We start from the raw sequence: 20,358 nt of genomic DNA on the forward strand, positions 1-20,358 counted from the left end.
TGGGCCAGAAAAACCCTCTCTCAAAGAACAACAGACTCAGAAGTGCTCCAGAAGAGGTCCTTCTCCTTCCACACAGCTGAGAGGGAATCATTTGGATCCTACATGACCCAAGCTTATCTTGGGTACGTGAGGAGAAGAGGAAAAACAAAGCTACCTCTAAAAATCCCACACGCTGCCATTATCATAGTTACTGTAATGACAGTAAAACCACACTGCAATTATTGTCGTGTTTTTAGAAATCTGCTTTCCATAGGCTCACTCTCAATCAGCCCCGGAGGCAGGGGAGCTGGCTGCAGGATTCTTGGCAGATCCAGCAGGATCCAGAACAAGAACCCTCTAGCCTGTTCATCCCAGCCCTAAACCACAAACACCTCCGAGCTCAAAATTGAGTCGTGGCCACTCCATCCCTGGTGGTGTTCCAGGCCAGGTTGGATGGGGCTTTGAGCAACCTGATCCAGGGACAATCCCATGGCAGGGGGTTGGAACTGGAGGGGCTTTAAGGTCCCTTCCAACCTGACCTTGAACCCCTCCAGGGATGGGGCAGCCACGACTCAGTTTCGAGCTCCGAATGCAAGGGTTACACAAACCAAGCAGCAGGTGAGCAGAACTTACTGGGTTCCCATTTGGCAGACTGTTCATGGTCCGGGTGAATCGGATCACGTGGCCATCCCCGTGTCTGGCGGGCCAGGCTGGCATAGCCTCGGGCAGCAAATTGGCATCTTGCAGCGGGGCTGGATGGGTGAAGAGCACGTCAGCCTGTGGCCTCTGAGCATCGTTACCGTACACGTTGTGGCCCTGCAGCAGAGGGCCGTCCGCCTGCCTCTGAACCCCAGAGACTTGGGATGCCACTGGGTTCCCCAGAGGGTGACTCTCCTGATGGACTGGAAAAGCCTGCAAGGAAGAAAGGACAAGAGCAAACTCTAAAGGGATGAGCTCAGTTCCCTCCAGACAAAAGCTCTGAGCTTAAAACCCGCAGAACTCCCCTCCCGGGGGTTTCCAGGGAGCACCGCACCTTCTGCCTCCCGAGCTGCAGCTGGCTGTTGGCTGGCACCACGGGCTGCTCCTTCAGCACCTGAAACTGCTGCTGCCCCTTCCCCGCTCCTCCTCCTTTGAAACTCGGCATCTTCTGCAGAGCTTCCTTGAGCTGCCTGAACTCTTCCATCTGGGCCTGAGGGGATGAGAAGGGAACAGAGAAACCTCTCGTGATAAGAGGGTTGAACAACTCCTTGTTGAGAAGAGCCACTCTTTTATGGACAACTGTTCAGCAGATACACTACTAAAGAAGATACCTATTTTTATATATAGGAATATTAATGACACGGCCAGCTTTCCCTACAGATTTCATGGATATTCAGTATTCCCCCTCTGCCAGTCTTGCATCTTATTTTATTGCACATGTTTAGCTTTGAAGTGCTGACCCGTAACACCGATTCTTTGCCCAATTTGGTGCCTGAGGCATTGACACAACTCCTGCCTTTGCACAAGAACGGAGCCCTGGGTCTCCTTGGGTGCTCCATCCCCTCCTGAGCCTCACATTCCTGTACCTTCAGGTCAGCTTTCCTTCTTCCCACGGCGGCGGTTCTCCGTGGAAGCGCTCATCTCAGCAGGGCAAACAATAATTGCCATAATCCTACTTGACAATTCAATTTACTTTGCAAGACAAACGAAAATCGATTCTCCTGGACTGTTAAGCAAATGCAACGCTTTCCTCTCTACAGCAGCTCATTGCTTCCATCTCCGAGCCTGAGAAGCAGGGCTTGGAAAAGCTACTCAGGAAAAGCTCCCCACTCCCACCCCAGTTATTTATAGCAAAGCGAAGGGCGAGAGCTTTTCATATCTTGCCAGGGTACCTGGAAAGGGATCGAATTAGGGACGGGGCAGAGCAGGAAAGCTCGCAAGCAGCAAGGAAAGTTTAGCAGGAAATTAATTCCCGAGCAGGCTCCGTTGATTTCAGTTCTTCCGCCTGAAATTTGACCTTAAAATTAATGTTAAGAAAACAAACCAAAACCTAAAAAAAAAAACGCTTAGCAAAGTTAACAATAAAGGAATGAGGAAAGGAAAAGGAAGCCAAGAACCGATCGTGGGATATAGTCCTAACTCGTCGGAGACTGCTTCCAGTCAGAACAAGCCAGATGGAAGCAAAACAGGCTGAGAGGGTTGGGGTTGTTCAGCCTGGAGAAGAGAAGGCTCTGAGGAGACCTTATAGTGACCTTCCAGTACCTGAAGGGGCTACAAGAAAGCTGGAGAGGGGCTGTTCATAAAGGCTTGGAGTGACAGGGCAAGCGGGAATGGGTATAAACTGGAGAGGGGCAGATTTAGACCTGACATAAGGAGGAATTTCTTCCCCATGAGAGTGGGGAGGCCCTGGAACAGGTTGTCCAGAGAAGCTGTGGCTGCCCCATCCCTGGAGGGGTTCCAGGCCAGGTTGGATGGGGTTTGGAGCCCCTGATCCAGCGGGAGGTGTCCCTGCCCATGGCAGGGGTGGGACTGGATGGGCTTTAAGGTCCCTTCCAACCCAACCTATTCTACGATTCTATAAAAATTTGTACTCCTGCGAAGCCTGTCAAGGTGCTCAGCCCAGAGGGAAAGGAGCCTCAATGCACAGGCGGGCTGTTTGCACCCCGTCACAGCAAGCTGTGCCCACATTTGTGCCTCATTTTACCTGGCAGACCAACTTCCATGACAGCTGCTGCAGGCTGGGCTGGTCAAACACGTTAGAACCCTTGGAAAACGAACACATCTTGAATTTAAATTACTCCTCTAAACACCCACCTTCCAGATCAACAACGGGATACTGTGGGCAAATCAACACCGCGAGGAACTGCAGTGTTGATAAAGGAGCTGGGAGTCTTTGCTCTGCCGTACGGCATCTCCCCATGCGGAGGGCAAACACCATTCCGTTCATTTTTATGATACAGAGCACCGATCAGACACCACAAAGGATTGACCAGAAAACTGAACTGAAAACTTTTAACATTAGGCTCGTTGTCAGAAAGATCTAAAGTATTTTCTGATCTCATTGGGACCAACCGCTGCCACTTCAGCGAGAGCCAGGAATAGCAGCAGCCAGATGGCTGGAGCACAAGTCGGTTCCGGGACTGTCTGGTACTCGGAGCAGGGAGCTGAGCCGCTTCTCCCGCACCCAGGGCAAATCCTTTCACTCTGGCTCATTATTAATTTTGGCAAGAAATGCCAGTGAGTTGTTTCTCGCAAACTGCTTTTCCCATTGGGCACCGAAGAGGCAAGACTGGCAGCACAAAAGCCGCCACCACGTCTGCGAGCACTTCATTTTGTAGTCTCAGCCATCTCCAGCCAAGTATTCTCTAAATGCCGTTCAGAGTATCTGCTGGTTCACACCACTGAACTGCTGACTGCTTCCTCTAATGCAGTACAGCTACTCACAAAATCATGGAATCGTTCAGGTTGGAAAAGACCTCTAAGCTCATCCAGTCCAACACCTCCATGCCCACCAAACCATGTCCTGAAGTGCCACGTTCACACGTGTCTTCCTTGTATCTCATCTCAATCTCCCCTCTTTCAGCTTCAAACCGTTCCCCTCATCCTCTCCCTGCACTCCCTGATCCAGAGCCCCTCCCCAGCTTTCCCGGAGTCCCTCTCAGCCCTGGAAGCTGCTCTAAGGTGTCCCCAGAGCCTTCTCTTCTCCAGGCTAAAGAGGGCCAATCTCTCAGCCTGGCCTCCTATTTCCATAGCATCAGCATAACAACGTATCAACAACATTTTGCTTTTTCCCCTGCAGAAAATGCCTTTCCGTCTTTCTAGTCTTACGGCAACACCACTTGCAAGTCTGCCCTGGCCTCCAAAAGCATCGCTCCAACACTTCACAGAATCACAGAATCACCAGGTTGGAAAGGACCCATTGGACCATCGAGTCCAACCATTCCTAACACTCCCTAAACCATGTCCCTCAGCACTTCATCCACCCGTTCCTTAAACACCTCCAGGGAAGGCGACTCGACCCCCTCCCTGGGCAGCTGTTCCAGTGCCCAATGACTCTTACTGTGAAGAATTTTTTTCTGATATCCAACCTGACCCTCCCCTGGCGGAGCTTCAGGCCATTCCCCCTTGTCCTGTCCTCAGTCACTTGGGAGAAGAGCCCAGCTCCCTCCTCTCCACAACCTCCTTTCAGGCAGTTGTAGAGAGTAATAAGGTCTCCCCTCAGCCTCCTCTTCTCCAGGCTAAACACCCCCAGCTCTCTCAGCCGCTCCTCGTCAGACGTTCTCCAGCCCCTCACCAGCTTTGTTGCTCTTCTCTGGACACACTCCAGAGCCTCAACATCCTTCTTGTGGTGAGGGGCCCAGAACTGAACACAGTACTCGAGGTGCGGTCTCACCAGTGCTGAGTACAGAGGGAGAATCACCTCCCTGGACCTGCTGGTGACCCCATTTCTGATCCAAGCCTTCTTTTTGACATAGGTCTTTCCAAGATTTTATAAGTCTCCCTCTGTCCCAGGGCTTCACAGGGAGATGCAGAAGGGGACCTTTTTGCTGAGTGTCTACTTGTGGTCCCTCCAAGCTAGGCAAGGCACCTCTGCCTTGCCGTGTCTCTCTGCAATTAATTCCATAGCCATAAACAGAGACAATTCATCATCATTTAGAGTGGACGTATTTGAGACATGAGTAAGTGACATGAGGCATCCCAGGGCTGGGAACACGTCCATGCTCCCTTGAACCACAATGACTCACGTAACGGACCTGGATTTTCAGCTACCGGCACGGATTCTAGGTGGGAGAATTTTACTTGTACGAATGCAGCTGTACTACCAGCGCTGTTTTAGGCGACTCATCACACTGCAACACAGTTGGTAACTAGATTTATTATTTAGAGAATGTTTGATGGTACACCCCGACCCCAGTGAAAGATTGTCCCATGTGGCCACAAATACCGCCTTACTGATTACCTGGGCATTAAGGAGCTGTGAGTGAACTTCCTGATGGGCCTTCCGAAGCAGCTTGCTCTCTTCTCTGAGTTTATAGACCGTATCTGCAAAAGAAGAAGAAATTTGCTTAAGAGAGCTATTTTCACACATGGAGTATCTCCCTCCCTTAGCATAAATTCCTCTTGACCTCAGAGATCTTTGCTTAGGGACACAGTTTAGTAAGGAACTTGGTGGTATTAGGTTTATCAAGTTGGTATCAAGTTGGTATCAAGGGTGGTATCAAGTTGGACTTGATGATCTTAAAGGTCTTTTCCAACCTAAACGATGCTGTGAGTTTGATCTCTCCGAGCCCAGGAGTTACCGTGAAGCACTAGGAACAAGCCAAACACACTAACAAACCTGAATCATCGTTCCTTCAGGCACCCAGGAGTCCTGCCCGTCCAAGGAACCTCCTCTCTCCTGCAGTGTCTCGGGGTCAGGGAATCAGAGAATGCTTTTGGTTAGACGGGACCTTTGCAGGTCACCCAGTCCAACCCCTCTGCAGGAGCATCTTCAACCAGATCGGGCTCCTCTGAGCCCCATCCAACCTGACCTCGAATGTTTCCAGGGATGGGGCCTCCTCCACTTCCTCAGGCAACCTCCACCAGTGTCTCACCACCCCCAGCATAACAAATTTCTTCCTTATATTCAGTCTAAGCTGAACTCTGGCTCTGGATGCGCTTGCTAGCAGAATAAGGTGTTTGTTTCTTCATTTCCCTGACCCATCACAGCAGGGAGCAGCGAGCAGTGGTCCCTACCCCTACCTGTGGTAACTGGAAGGTTGAGAAACTCTAAGAGGAGTCCGTCGGGTCTCCTGAGCCCACAGCAGATCCAGCAAGGAGGTTCCCTCCTCCCGCACAGAGCAGCTGCCTCGTGAGAGGATGGTACCAACAAAAAAAACCCACAACTCATTTAGAGAAAGCAACCACAGGGCAGCTTGGTCCTCGGGCTCCTACGCTGGTACAGAGCAAGCTCGGGCCTTGCTGGGCTCCTTTCAAGCTCTCTGCACACTCCTAAGTGGTTCAGCAACAAGACACACAATGCACTTCCATTTCACTGCCTGAAACAACTGAACAAAAAGAACGATTACGTCAAAAGATCCTAAAGGTCTCTTAAACCATCCCTAGAACCGCACTGGGATTTCTCCACAAACACAGCTGCACCTGCCAGGACAAGGAGGGGAATTTTTCCCCCATAAGAGGATGGTAGAAATCCCTCAGTTGCGTTTTAACAGCCCCGAGCAATGCCTGCTGCTCAGACGCCTCTCCCGTTCCCCTCGCTGCCGGAGGCACGGCTTCCAACGCGGGTCTCCTGAGGGCACATTATATATAGAAAGTGCTGGTGGAACATCAGGAAAGAAAATGAGGCGTTAGCAATGCTACCAGCTCTGCCTTCCCCACCTCCCGAGACCGTCTTGCTCTTCTGTACGGCGGTTACCGATACGTAGGGGAAGATTTACCAGCCAGCCTTGAGCTGACAGCACAGGAGAGAGACGGCGCCAAGAGAAGAGCAACCCGGGAGGATGAACAGAGAATATTAATTCATATCCCAGCCTTAAGCCAACCTTCCTGGCGGGCTTCCCTCTCGGAATTGTTTTTCTGATCGTTATTCTCCTTTCTCGGGCAGAATTGGTTTTCTTCCTTCATCGGGGGCTGCGTATGTCAAGGAGAGAGACTATCAAATCTTTACGTTCTGTTTGCTTGTGCTCAATTCTCCCGTTCTCACCCCGGATGGTGATTCTCACTCATCACATACCCAGGCTTTGTCGATCAGAGGAGCAAAAAAACATCATCAGATTTGGCTCACTCAGACCTAACGCAAGTAAGAACGGTGTAAGCCTTAAACCCCCCTCAATCTAATTAAACAGTAGGCTAAACCGAAATTGGGAATTAAAGGGATCAGCATTCTCTGCAGTAGTTGTACTATTAAATGTGTTTTATAGACCTGTATTAATTACAAAAGGTATCTTAATTTGCTTCCAAGATGAAATGTTAGAATTTATAGGACTTTGGTAGTACGGAAACTGCTTTCCATTGTCAAAAGCATACAGAGAAGCGGGAAATGTATATAGAAATAGAATCATAGAATAGTTTGAGTTGGAAGGGACCTTAAAGATCGCCCGGTTCCAACCCCCCTGGATCCCACTGGATCAGGCTGCCCAAGACCCATCCACCCTGGGATAAATAGATGGGATACCTAATGTCGGAATGTTTTCTCTCTGCCACGAAAAGCATCTCCGCTGACTTGCACCAGAGAAAGGAGAGGGTGAGGCAGTGTTTCCTGCCGGGTTGTTCCTGCCCCAGCCCGCTGTGCAGCCACAGCACGTACCGCCACGCCGTTTACTTTTGGATTATCTTATCCATTTTGAGTGTGACCTTGGGACACAGATGGTTTCACAGCCCGAACACCACCAGCATCTGGCACGCTAATTTGTTACCTCACCTGGTTCTACACAAATAAGACAAGCGGCAGCCGCAGGCGGCGTAAGAAGCCACCAAAAGTCAATTAGGCTTTTAAAATAACACGGTGAAAGTGCTGATATCGACAGGAGGCAGGGATGCCCCACGCAGCAGAACAGCACGGGGGTCTGAATCGCAGAGAGATCAAAGTAGGGTTAAATCCTAGGTTGCATAGTCTACCCTCAGGCTATAAAAGTCCCAGGCTCCTCTCCTCTGGACCCCACGCTGACCATGGAACTGCAGCCTGATCCATGCATGCGCCAGCCCAAGGTGCCAGAAGCTTTTGCGGTGTGTATCGTGACACAAACCCACCACCTTTGAACCCCGATGGCTTCCCTCGCACGGGGAAGCTGCTCCATAGCCTGCTTTCCACCTCTCAGCTCCCCTCAAGGCACCCTCAGGATACCTGGCCAGCTCTAACACTGCCCTTGCTCCTGTCCCACCACCCCGAGGTGGGACGATGCTCCAGCTGAGGTGCAGAAGGGCTGTGGTGCTCGGTCAAACAGAGGCATTCCTACAGTATTGAGAGGCCTTTTGGGGGGCTGTAGAAGAAACACAGTCCCCTCCTGAACTCAGTTCTTCAGCCCTCTCTCTGGCTGATGTTTCCTCAGCTCTCCATCACACTCACCCTGCAAGTTGGTGACTTCGCTGTCCTTCTCCTGCTGCAGCTGGGCGTATTTCTGGCTATGGGTCTCCAGTGCTTTCCGATGTTCCAGTTTCAAGCTGTTGTGCTGCAGCTGCAGGTCAAGCAGCTGCTTCTTCACATCATCATGCTGGTTCTGAATATGAAAAGAAGGGACAAAGAGTCAGTTCAAGGAGAAGAGTAATTTAGCTATCGCCGAGTGCTACTCAAGTGCTTCTGTTTAATAAGATGCTCGGGGAAGCAGAGATGGTCGTTCCTCCGACAAGGTAGTTCAAAAATCTCTGATACAACACAATATTCTTTGTGTTCTGTGGTTCAGGAGGGATGCGAAATGCCAGTTAAGCTCTGCCTTGTGAAGCAGTTTGGGAGGTCTACTTGGAAGCCACTAAACTGGAAACAGAATGCGGTGACAAGTCCACTCCTGCCTGAAAGAGAGATGGAGGCTCTGGGACACAGCCAAGAACCACTCCTATTCCTCCCCAAGTCCCCTACACACCCAGCTCTGAGCGAGCAATGCAGGCTATGACACCTTCTGATATCAAACCAAACGCCCATGGGACACTGTTCAAATCCAAGGTCCTTTCCAGAGTCCCAGACACGGACAAGGATAGTCTCCATGGTCCACGTAGCATCAGTCTGCACGTTACAGGCAGGAGCAGCTCACCTTTAATTAGCACTAAGGTCTAATTCCCATTGCCTTTCTGTGTGCAGGTATCGTTAGTCACCGAGGACACCTAAGCACTTGGGTTGTTCTTTCTGCTTGGCTCCCCGCCAGCGGGGCTCCTCTCTCACCCACCGCTCCCATCTGCCAGAACACCAGGGAGACCTGCGAGAACATCCCATCCTCCCCAAGAGCCAGACGAGAGCGAGCCCACGTTCCCCACAGCAACACGGGGCTCACGGGCATGGACGCCAGGACACGAGGCTCTCACAAGACCAGACTATTCCACGCAGAGCAAGAATTCATCAGCTAGAAGTGGGTTGAAGAGCTGTTCTCCTCTCCCCTCCCCTCTTGCAGAGTCCAAGAACAAAACACGCTGAGACATCCTTTTGCTCGGACCCACTGAACCGGAATTCACCTCTATTTTTTTGTTCCCATGGTAACCCAGAGAGTCCTTCCCCATCCAGTTTGTCAACACCAATTATGTATGCAGATGGATTGGCTCACGCTGAACCCGGGCCCTTCCAGCTCCTCGGGACCCAGGCAGCAATTTCCAGCAGACTGCGTGGAAAAACTCTTTTTGAAAACACTCAAATCTCTAAATGTTATCGATGATTGCATTTATTCCCCGGTTAAACAAAGCATCTGTGGCCCAGGCAATCTCCCCCGAAGCAATTATCCTCCACTAAAAGGAGATATAACCACGCTCTAAAAACACATGCAATGAGGAGGAAAAAGTTATCAACGTGAAGGGGTCCAGAGACAGAACAAGAGGAGAGAGAAGGACGTGAGGTTAAGCAGATCGCCAGATCAGGAGGGAAAATAAAAGAGAATAAAAAGATTCCTGCTTTGGCTTTCAAAGACATCAGGTACTTGCAGATCTTCCCAGAGCCGCCGTGGAGGAACCACATCCCTAACATCATTTTGAAACTAAACACCTCCGAAGGCGCCACCATTAGCAAACAAGAACTGATTTGAGCGAGAAACTCTAAGCACCTCCAGGAATTTTCAGCCCTCATCAGTTTAGGTCGATTAGTTTCTAGCCCCTCTTCTGTCTGGCGGGTGATGTGCATAACGTCTGTCCCCAGCCTGCTCCCGGGCACGAGGAAGGGAGGGAATATTCATCCTTTAATAGCAGCAGGAAGCTGCGGAGAGAGATAAGTGCCTTGGCCAAGGTCACACGAAGCACCCACGGCGCAGAACAGCTCATTAAACGCACAGAGCATCCTCAATCCCAGCCGATTCCTCAGGATGGCTGTGACCCACGCGTGCAAACTTCAGGAGGAATCTACAGCCGCTGCTTTATTGTAGTTGCAGGACAGGAGGTCTGAATGTGCTATAAGTAATTATTTTGCAGAGAAACAGCTTAACTGTAAGCGAAGGACGCTTGACCCAGGCAGTTCTGGGTCAGGTTTGCTGGCAGCCCTGAGGATGCCGGGAACCTCTCACGTCTGGCTGTAACGCCATTCCCTTCTCCAGGCTCATGGATACACTGGTTCAACCAGGCAAGCAGAAACTGCAAGACACGGGCGTTGGGTAAACCATGTACAAATGCAGCCGGGGTGAGGGAATACAGAGAGAACCGCGCCACGATGACGCTTCACGGTGACCCTACTCATCATACCCAACAGCGCGACACGGGGAAACCAGCTCATCTTTCACAACCGGGTGTCCTCCAACTCAGTTGTTTGAATTCAGGCCAGCAAGTCCTCTCCTCCCTTGGCTGTTGAGGCACCGTGTAGTGCCCACAACACAGCGGCGAGGCAGGAGCAGGTCTCTGGGGAAACGGGCAGATGAAGAGAAAGGAGAAAATACGAGCACCCCAAGTACAAAACATTTTAATCTCCGCTCAAGAGGATGAAAGGAATTGCAAACCCAAGTCTGGCTCCAGCAGGAACCCAAACACAGGCAACTACCGCAGCTGCTATTTCCGGACCAAGCCAAGCCCTTCGCCCTTTGGAGCCCGGTGTGCCTGTGGCAGATGTACATCACGTGCTGATAACTTAAATACTGCTCAGAACGACAGCAATGGCCACAAACGCCAAAACCAGATACGTCGAGGTGGCTTCATGGTCCAGATTTGGGACCTCCAGCTGAGATAGTTGCTTCTGCTCAGCCTTACACGTCTACTTTCTAGGTAATGATGCTGCTGGCAGCAATCTTCCTCCTGAAGGAGCAACCACTAGTGGGAAGGATTTTTTTGCCTGTGCTCCAGAGTTAATCGCATTCTCAGCTAGGTAGAAGTTGAGCTGAAAACCGATTTTTTGAGGGCAGGGGGTGGAAAGCTACCGCACCGCAGTCCCGAGCCTGCGGTCTTTCTGCCTGTCTTTCAGCAGCTGTAAATGTAGTTAAAGAAATAGAGTATTTGTTTCTCCTCCAATAAAAGGAAGCAAGAGAAAGGGAAACGGGACAAAAGTGTTGTCACTGTCCCCTTGAGAGAAGCAAACCAGAGCATTCTGCTCAGCCCGCAGTTGCTATGAAGAGGAACGTTACTATTGCAGAGCGTTCCAGAATCCGCAGGGTTGGCCAATGCCCAAGAGACAGAACTGTACTTCCCTTTTCTCAAAGTCTGAATCCAAAAGCCAGGCAGCTGGACGTCCAGCTCCGCTCAGGAAATACAGCCCAGCGGTGCTAAGGGCTGCTGGAACCTGGCTCTCTTTCTGCATCGCGGAGTTAAATTACCGTTTCGCTGCCAGGGCTGTAGCTAAAAAACATTTTAAACCCACCATCACCAGCCGCAGTTGCTTTGCTTTATCAAAAGCAAACTTGAACATCAAGATATGCTTCAGGTAGAACATGTGATAAGGTCCAAAATGCAGTGAGTCACCCCGCTCTGAGCCTCCTGCATGGACCAGAATACGTTGTATTTGCCCAAAGAGCACGCTGTGATGAACAGACCCATTGTCACGCTAAGAGACCTAGGAAAGAACACGGCGAACAGCAGAATTCCTGCGCCATAAACTGCACAAAGACTACGACTGCAATGAGGAACAGGTGAAGGCTGCAATCCTTTCTTTTCCTATCTTTGTTGGGATACAAAGCCCAACAGGATAATTAGGAAACTCCCATGAACCTGAATATTCGGGACGGATTGTAGGTCACCATCGCTGTGTGGTCTCCTCCCTCTGTGCTGTCTCTATCTGCAGGAAACCCTTGGTCTCTCCCAAACATCTCTGGTGAGCGAAAGCACCGACTCTCCTTCCAAGGAGCATTCTTTAACGTGCAGCAGATACCGAGGACGTCCAACCAGACTCCTCCCTTACCTTCAGTATCTTGTGCTGGGAACTGAGGGCGCCGTATCTGTTCATGGAGTCTTGCTGGAAAGAAACAGATTCAACAGTGCCGTTAGATCCCAGAAAAACCTATGGTGGAGAGAAACACACAGGAGCACCTGCCCGGCCACTGCACCAACAGCACGTGCCCCACCACACACAGGCACACACACAGAGACTGGGGATAAGCCTACCAAGGTGACCAGCAGAACAGGCACCCCGACCACCAGCTCACTAATTCATAGAATCATACAATGGTTTGGGTTGGAAAGGACCTCAAAGCCCATCCAGTCCCACCCCGTGCCATGGGCAGGGACACCTCCCACTGGATCAGGGGCTCCAAGCCCCATCCAACCTGGCCTGGAACCCCTCCAGGGATGGGGCAGCCACCACTGCTCTGGGCAACCTGGGCCAGGGCCTCCCCACCCGCACAGCAAAACATTTCTTCCTAAGATTTCATCTCAACCTCCCCTCTTTCAGCTAAAAACCATCTCCCTCGTCCTATTCCTGCACTCCCTGATCCAGAGCCCCTCCCCAGCTTTCCTGGAGCCCCTTTCAGCACTGGAAACACTGCTCCAAGGTGTCCTGGGAGCCTTCTCCAGGCTGAACAACCCCAACTCTCTCTGTCTGTCCTGGTATGGAAGGTGCTCCAGCCTTCAGATCATTTGCGTGGTCTCCTCTGGACTCGCTCTAAGAGATCCACGTCTTTCCCATGTTGATAACCCACGGATGCGTTTCTTTCCAACCCTTACTGGAGGGCCCTGCTTTTCCCTGCCGAATGCAAAGTCCACAGGCTGGTGGAAATCATTTGACAGTCCCTGGACACAGAAAACAATGGATATGCAGTCTCTGAGGAACAAACCATACCTACCTTCTCCTTGTTGAGAGCTTCCTGAGCTTCTAACTTATACACTAAAAAATCTAGAAATGGAAGAGGAGAAGACAATTGAATGAGCAGTTGTAGAGCTCAGCATCTTCAGATCACTTCTATAAGAAAGTTTACATATTTCCAAGAAAAAAAACATGGTCTAGTGCCAGGTTTAGCTCCAACACCACCTGGCAGGTGCTGTTACCTAGATCGAACGGAGGAAATACAGAGGGCTACGAGAGAACACCTCCCGGCACCTTTTGCCCACGCAAACGGACAGGTCAGTTAATTATTCCCTACAAACCAGGGATGAGTCTCACCTGGGGGCTGTTCAGTAACATCCACTCATGGCCCTGAAGGCAGAAAAAGCTTCGGGTACCACACAGCCCTCCCCCAAGGACAGCTGGAGGGGTGGCCGGACACCACTGTGCCACCCACGCAAGGGACTCACCTTCCTTCGTCTTCTTGTGTTCCCCTCGCTCTTTCTGCAAGGATCGTTCTAGCCGGGATCTGTGCTCGTACACAACTAGGGAAGCAGAAAGAGGCACAGCATGAGACAAACCCCGACATTTCTTCCCGTGTACCCTTTTCATGTGGCCGGGGGCACACGTGGGCTGCAAATCCTGCCATGGACTTGGTCAGCAATTGCCCAAGAGAGCAGTGCCAGCCGGCACAGCCTTTCCCGGCTTGGATGGCGTGTATCACTCTGGGTTTCTAGGCTTAAGCACGCAGCAGCTCACATGTAAGATCCAGACCAAGCAGCTCAACGGTGCTGAAAGACATGCAGATACCCGATGTCCTAAACAACGGGAGGGTCAGGTCCAGCTACAAGCTGTTCGTGCATCTTTGTCAACTCTAAACAGATAAGGTCTGGAGCAGGATGAGGACAGCTGGCCTAAAGACAATGGATATTCCTGATCTAACACATCAGTCTGTCATGCTGCGAGGAGTAGCGCTCAGGTTTTGATTTGGATCGTAAGCTGTGAAGCCCAAGAGCTGGCTTGACGGGTTAAACCATGTATTTGCACGTTAAGGCTGCTCTCAGGCTCCAGAGAGCCACAGCTTTCCAGGTCACCCATTCCGTAAAGGCATCGGCAGCACGCAGGAGAGATTTTCTCCCCTTCCACAACCCAACCTGTAACCGGCCCTCGGAGCACTGAGGCAGAGCGAGCCAAGCAGCTCCCTTTCCCACTACACATCAAAAAAGCATCTGCGCTCTGCACAGGAGCCCAGAAAGGAGAGGGGTGAGGTTGCTTCCTCCAGCAGCCACACGACAAACGAAGCGTCGGAGAAGGTTCCTGATGGATGGGGATTTTAATCCACTCCGACGCCTGAATGCGAACCGAGAGCTTTCCCCGAGTCACAGCACGGAGCTGCACGAGCTCCTCCATCCCCGCGGAGGCTGCCACCGCGCCACGACAGCACCGGGCGGTGATCGGAGGGCAGGGGCGAGAAAACAAACTTCAAAAGCCAAGATCTTTGGGGGCAAGTCGTGCCTTGATGCTCCGTCTCCAGGAAAATGAACAAAGTGGGATGATATTGGCATAAAACAAGTGCGAACTCGTTCCTGGCTGAAATCTCGCCAAGCCGAGAGCCCCAAGTGCTCTCGTGCTCTCACTGCAAGTGAATCCACAGAGGCTGCCAAGGCCACCAGGTCACACGGGAGCCACCAAGGCAGTGCACGTCCTGCATTCAAACGCGGTTGAGAGCAGCAGATTTCCCCAATCTGGGGAAATTAGGGACACAAAACATCCACATGTATATCCAATATTTTACAGCGCTACCCATCAGTGGCGCTTGGCCACTTGGCGCTTGTAGATGTTGCTGTCAATACTTACATAGAGAGGAGCTCACAGGCAGTTCCAGCATCCCAAAAATCAGGGTAGGACACCTTTCTGAACAATCCTAAAGATGATCCAGGAACTGCAAGGCTGTGCCCTTCCCCAGGCACACATTCACATCCAAACTGCCTCCCGTCTTAACCCCATCTGTCCCTTCTGACCTTCCCCAGGGAGCAGGAAGGGCCAGCGTCCCAGGGCAGGATTTGCTATTGTCACCAGCTCTGCTATCTCCTTCCTTCTCTTCGTTATCCTCCCTAGTTAACAAAGACAGACATCCCAACGATGAAGAAGCTTCCCCTGGGTTGGGCCGCTTCATTACTCTTTTCCTCTGAAGCAAGGAAACTCCCATATTCTCCAAAGCATTACAGCAGAACTATTTGGTTTCCGTCTGGAAGGATTTGTCCCCGTGCTGAGCCCATCGGTGAGCATCAGGCCCATCGCTGCAGCTGTGCAAGCACCTACTTCACAACAGCTTTATTTTTAGAAGCCTTTTTCCCAACAGACTACTCAAATGTCAGCCCAAGGGCTTCCCCAGCCCCGCTGAGCACCCAAGAGACCACGGATGCTTCTTCACAACGTGCTAGAAAGCCTCGTTCAAATTAATTGTCATCTGAAGAACATCAGCCACTTCCAGACAGATCTGCGAGCTCCGAGCAGTGATGTTTCCGCCACAAGATCTCACCTTACCTAGCGGAGCACCCGAGGACAAGGCTTTGGTGGGATGAGAACCTCACACCAGCAGTGAAAAGTCATTATTAGGGATGCTCAGAGGCTTTGCTGTGCCCGTTCACGTTCTCCGAGCTTACAGTCTGCGTCTGCCTCAGTGGTTCTGGGCTTGGAGGAATTCCCTATGTTGGAGTTTCTTCTGGAAGCACTTCATTTTCGAGTAACTTAACTACACCGTGCTCCGTCACCCAGAAGAGCAGCGCGCGCCGGGCACCGCAGGAGGCGAGCGGAATGGCTCCAACCTCATCAAAGCCAAACCCTCCCAGCCCAGGGCCAGGCAAGTAAATAACTAATTGTCTGCTCAGGTGACCCCAAACTACCAGGTGCTATCGATCTCACACAGTAAACGGGGAATTAAAGCACAGGAAAGCGGCTCTGGCAACGGGTGAGTGCAAACACCCATAACCACAAACCCCAAAGCAGATGAGTCTTCAGGAGCCGCTCCGCATCGTAGGCTGTTTATTCAGCAATTTAGGATAAAACTTGGCTCTCTTGACACTTTTTTTTATAAGTAAGATAAGCTGAAATAAGCTCTAGTGACTAGAAAAAAAGAGTTGTGCTCTCTCCTGCTATTTTTCCAGGTCTCCGGAGCCCAGAAAGGGTGCGTTCAGCTTTACACAAAGCAGTGAGTAAGTGCCGCATAAAATAGTCTCTCTATTTATCTTTGCGGTGGAATGCAGCAACAACTCAGCAGAGCAAACCGGCACCGTACCGCTCCAGAGCACAGGAAGACAGGAAGTCTTTAACAATTTGCAGTAACAGGAGAGAATGGAGGGTGGTCAGTGGCGAAATCCAGGCTGGAATTCAGCCAGAACTCAGCGCTAAAGCACTGTCACCTGCTGCCAAATGAGCTAAAATGCAGAACTAGAACTGCTAAAACAATGCATTCGCCTCGCCTTTGGGAAAGAAGAACAGGTCAGGCCTGCCTCGGCGGAGTCGTACTCATTTCAAGACTACAGCAAACAGGGTGAGTTTGTGAAGGAGTCGCCTTATATACCCCACGGTAGCGAGAGCAGCATCTGCCAGGGAGAGTTTGAGGTCCATAAAGGCAGAGCGAGTCCAGTATCGCCAACAGTCCCGGGTTTTACTCTTCTGCTGCACTTGGACGTAAGAAGGGCAGGAAACACCTGATGGCTGCACACCTGGAGGGGTTCCAGGCCAGGTCGGATGGGGCTTTGAGCCCCTGATCCAGCGGGAGGTGTCCCTGCCCTCCGCAGGGCGGTTGGAACTGGATGATCTTGAAGGTCCCTTCCAACCCAAACTATTCTATGATTGTATGACCCGGCGCACCAGTTAAAGAGTACTGAATTCCACCTCAGAATAACGTCCCCCTCCTTTTGTAGAGCCGGAAAGACAAATCAGACGCAGAAGACAAGGCAGTGAAAGTCATGCAACAGGTCAGCAGAGCGCAGGGGCAGAGCCTCAGCACCAAAGCGGCGCAGGGAGCAGCAACGCAAGGTGACGGCGCCAAAGCCACGGCCACACGTGCAAACACCGCTGTGCTTGAAGACTTCCAGGAGCACGGCTCCCACCTGCCAGTCGCTAGGCTTCTCCCACCAGCCAAATCCAAAAAGAAGCCTTGCCCGTGTGAAAATTGTTGGACAAGCAACTGTCTTCCGAAAATAAAAAAGGGGTATCCATGGCAACAACTGTAATTAGGAATGGGAGGGCTGGCAGAGGGTTAGAAGCCACAGCAACAGGCTGCACCTCTGCCGTTCGCACGTATCGGGGTGAAAAAGATGTTATGAACCCATCTCGGCTGTTTGCTTGAGGCTGCTGCTCCCAAAACTGGGGTTCCCTGAGGCTACCGCTGTCAGCTTCTTCTGGGAAGAACCACCCCTCTCTCCGAGAGGAGCGAGAAGCGCTGACACACCAGAAAGGAACGCGGGCTAACTTGTGCCACGCTCATCTCTGCAGCTCAGAAACCCAGGACGCAGGTGGGAATCGCTGGGGCTGGGGCTGGAGCTGTCTGAACGCCTTTGTAATGGAGTAAAAAGAACTGGAAACAAACAGTAAGCTCAGAGCAGCCGAGCTGGACACGCGTTAGATCGATTCACGAGATTGATTGGGCTTCTTTTAAAGCGTGTTTCCTTGAGACAAACAAAACGCAGACACGCAGGCTCTGCTTTCCCAGCTCGCAGGTAGAAATACCAGCCCTGAGCACAAGGAGCAGCTGGACCAATGCTGCACTTGCATCGCAACAGCGCCCGCAGAAAAGATTTAACCCCAAAAGGCACCTGTGTGGGGTGACAGAGCTGCAGACCGCCCCGCAAATACAGGACAGGGACACAACATCACTGCACTATGTCAACAGAGGTCAAAACGCAACCCCCAGATCTGGTTTTAGCCTGAGGAAAAGCTCTTGATTTAAACACTACAATGTAAAACACAATTGTTGGAAGAAAAAGTAGTTACCTCTCGACCTCGAGTCACTCGAACCACAGGCAAACAGTATTTTGTCCCCATAAAATGGGGGGGATACTCCAGAACCAACTCATTCTCCTGCATCACACACACAACCGCCGGTTCCCAAAGAGTGGATCCCACAACGCTCCCTGCAGGGAGCTCAGCAAATCCCTCCAGAGACTCCAAATCCAGGCACGGGTGCTGGAAATGTCTCTTTGGCACACCAGTAAGGCTGGAGTGATGGGCTGGACTAAGAAGGTAAAGAGTTCAGCAACGGAGTAACACGTCCTCAGCCTTTCCTGGGCTAAAATGTCACTCTCCCACAGGCAGACATTCCTGTAAGGAGGACAAATGAGGGGGAGAGGAAGGGGGAAGGGGAATGTAGGTATTACGCTGCCGTCTGGTCCTCCGGCAGCTCTTGCCAGAGGAACCCAGTGCTGGTCAGAAGGCTCAGAAAAGCCAATTCTTCGTCCTCCTCCCCTCTTTTTAGGGAGCTCAGTTGCATCCATCACCCCCCCACGGGCTGGCAAGATTCTAGAGCCACAGATCCACCTCTGGATGAGAAGAGGGGTTTGTTTCTCGCCCAAGGCAATGGGCAGCAGCCAGAACGATGACAAACTTTACCAAAGAACCCCCTTCTGCCTCTCTCTTCCCTTTCTCGCAGCCGCGTCTCGCTCTCAGCCACATCTCAGCCTGCCCTGACCGCTGCTGGAAGCGCCTCTTTGCCTTTCTCACTGCTTCCCATTCGGAATGACTGTTCTTTACGGCCAAAAGGGACCACGGGGAGAAGAAATGGAATCGATGTGACGCAGCTGAGCTCCCCGATCCAGCACACGCCGTTCCCCTCAAGGCTGTTCTCATTTCCAGACAGCAAAAGGAGGGGGGCAGCAAGAAAAAGGTGACGGTGTCTTCCTAAAGCTCTTTAAAGCCCAAAGCTGAGGTTCCCCTAAGGCACCCTCCTGCCGCTGGGTTGTGGGGCGAAGCCACCCGTGGGTACCGCCGGGAGAAGGGAGAGAGAAGGTCACTCACCTTGGAGCTGGGCAGAGAGCGCTTCCTGCTGCTGTTTGTATTTCTGGGCCAGAGCTTCGGCGTTCCGAACCTTCTGCTGCAGGTGGTTGTAGAGGAAAAAAAACGAGGCCAAACAGGCCAGGGCGAGCAGGAGGAACCCGGTCTGCAGGAGCCCCTTCTGCCTCCTCGAACACATCCCGGTACCCATGACGGGGCCGAAGCCAAACGATGCAGCGCTGCCTCTCGGGCGATGCTAAAGCATCCGATTGTTGCCCTCCAGCAGCTCTTTCTCCCCCGCAGCTCTTTTTCCCTCGCAGCTCCTTTTCCCCTCGCAGCCCCTTTTTCCCCCTCAGCCCCTTTTTCCCCCCCGCAGCCCCTTTCCCGCAGGAAACCGCCGCTCCCTCTGCCCGCCGCGCTCCTCTCCCCCCCTCTCGCCAGCGCTCAGAGCAGCGGAGGATGCTCCGACACCGGTTTATTCCTCATTTCCCACGGGAATGGAGGCGGCACCGGGATGCCGGAGGGGCAAAGCCATCGTGCAGCTGCCACCCGGCCCGGGAGGGCGAGGGGAGCCGGCGGCGAGCGGAGGAGGAGGAGGAGGAGGAGGAGGAGGAGGAAAACTTTTGCTTCCCATGTGCTGCAGCGCAGGGGGCGGGCGGGGGGCACGGCCGCCGCGGGCTCTTCCCACCGCCCCCTCGGGAGCAGCGGCCGGAAAAAATAACCCAAAGGCACGAGAAAGCCTTTGTGCCCCCTCCCCGCGGCGGAACCGGGAGGAAACGGCGGCTCCGGAGCCGGGAGGAGGGCAGGAAAGCGGCGGCACCGGGAACAGAGGGGATGGGGAAAGAGGATGGGAGAAAGAGGGGATGGGGAGAGGGGGAATGGGGAAAGAGGGAATGGGGAAAGAGGGGATGGAGAAAGAGGGGATGGGAGAAAGAGGGGATGGGGAAAGGGGGAATGGGGGAGAGGGGATGGGGAAAGAGAGGATGGGGAAAAAGGGGATGGGGAAAGGGGGAATGGGGAAAGGGGGAATGGGGGAGAGGGGATGGAGGGAGAGGGGATGGGGAAAGGGGGAATGGGGGAGAGAGGGAATGGGGAAAGAGGGGATGGGGAAAGGGGGAATGGGGAAAGAGGGGATGGAGGGAGAGGGGATGGGGAAAGAGAGGATGGGGAAAAAGGGGATGGGGGAGAGGGGGAATGGGGGAGAGGGGGAATGGGGGAGAGAGGATGGAGGGAGAGGGCATGGGGAGAGAGGGAATGGGGAAAGAGGGGATGGGGAAAGAGGGGATGGGGAAAGAGGGGATGGAGGTGAGGGGATAGGGAGAGGGGGGATGGGGAGAGAGGGGATGGGGAGAGAGGGGTTGGAGAGAGGGGATGGGGAAAAGGGGATGGGGAGAGAGAACGGAGGGAGAGGGGACGGAGGGAGAGGAGATGGGGAGAGAGGGGATGGGGAAAGAGGGGATGGAGGTGAGGGGATAGGGAGAGAGGGGATGGGGAGAGAGGGGTTGGAGAGAGGGGATGGGGAAAAGGGGATGGGGAGAGAG

At 52.5% G+C, this 20,358-nt stretch overlaps 1 protein-coding gene across 3 annotated transcripts in view; it reads right to left on the bottom strand.

Moving 5' to 3' along the window:
• The window catches only part of LOC104055604 (Golgi integral membrane protein 4), a 33,851-nt gene extending 14,686 nt beyond the window's left edge, over window positions 1-19,165 (bottom strand). For all 3 annotated transcript variants that reach the window (XM_054085795.1, XM_054085796.1, XM_054085794.1), the window contains exons 1-8: window positions 18,842-19,165; window positions 13,291-13,365; window positions 12,843-12,892; window positions 11,963-12,016; window positions 8,024-8,174; window positions 4,919-5,001; window positions 1,013-1,168; window positions 613-891 (exon numbers count right to left, since the gene is read on the bottom strand). In XM_054085795.1, coding sequence (XP_053941770.1) covers window positions 613-891; window positions 1,013-1,168; window positions 4,919-5,001; window positions 8,024-8,174; window positions 11,963-12,016; window positions 12,843-12,892; window positions 13,291-13,365; window positions 18,842-19,028 — 1,035 coding nt within the window. In that variant the 5' untranslated portion in view covers window positions 19,029-19,165. The remainder of the gene's footprint in view (window positions 1-612; window positions 892-1,012; window positions 1,169-4,918; window positions 5,002-8,023; window positions 8,175-11,962; window positions 12,017-12,842; window positions 12,893-13,290; window positions 13,366-18,841) is intronic.
• Between the last annotated feature and the right edge of the window lie 1,193 nt (window positions 19,166-20,358).

Source organism: Cuculus canorus, chromosome 21 (assembly GCF_017976375.1).
Source record: "Cuculus canorus isolate bCucCan1 chromosome 21, bCucCan1.pri, whole genome shotgun sequence".
NCBI classification, from domain to species: Eukaryota; Metazoa; Chordata; class Aves; order Cuculiformes; family Cuculidae; genus Cuculus; species Cuculus canorus.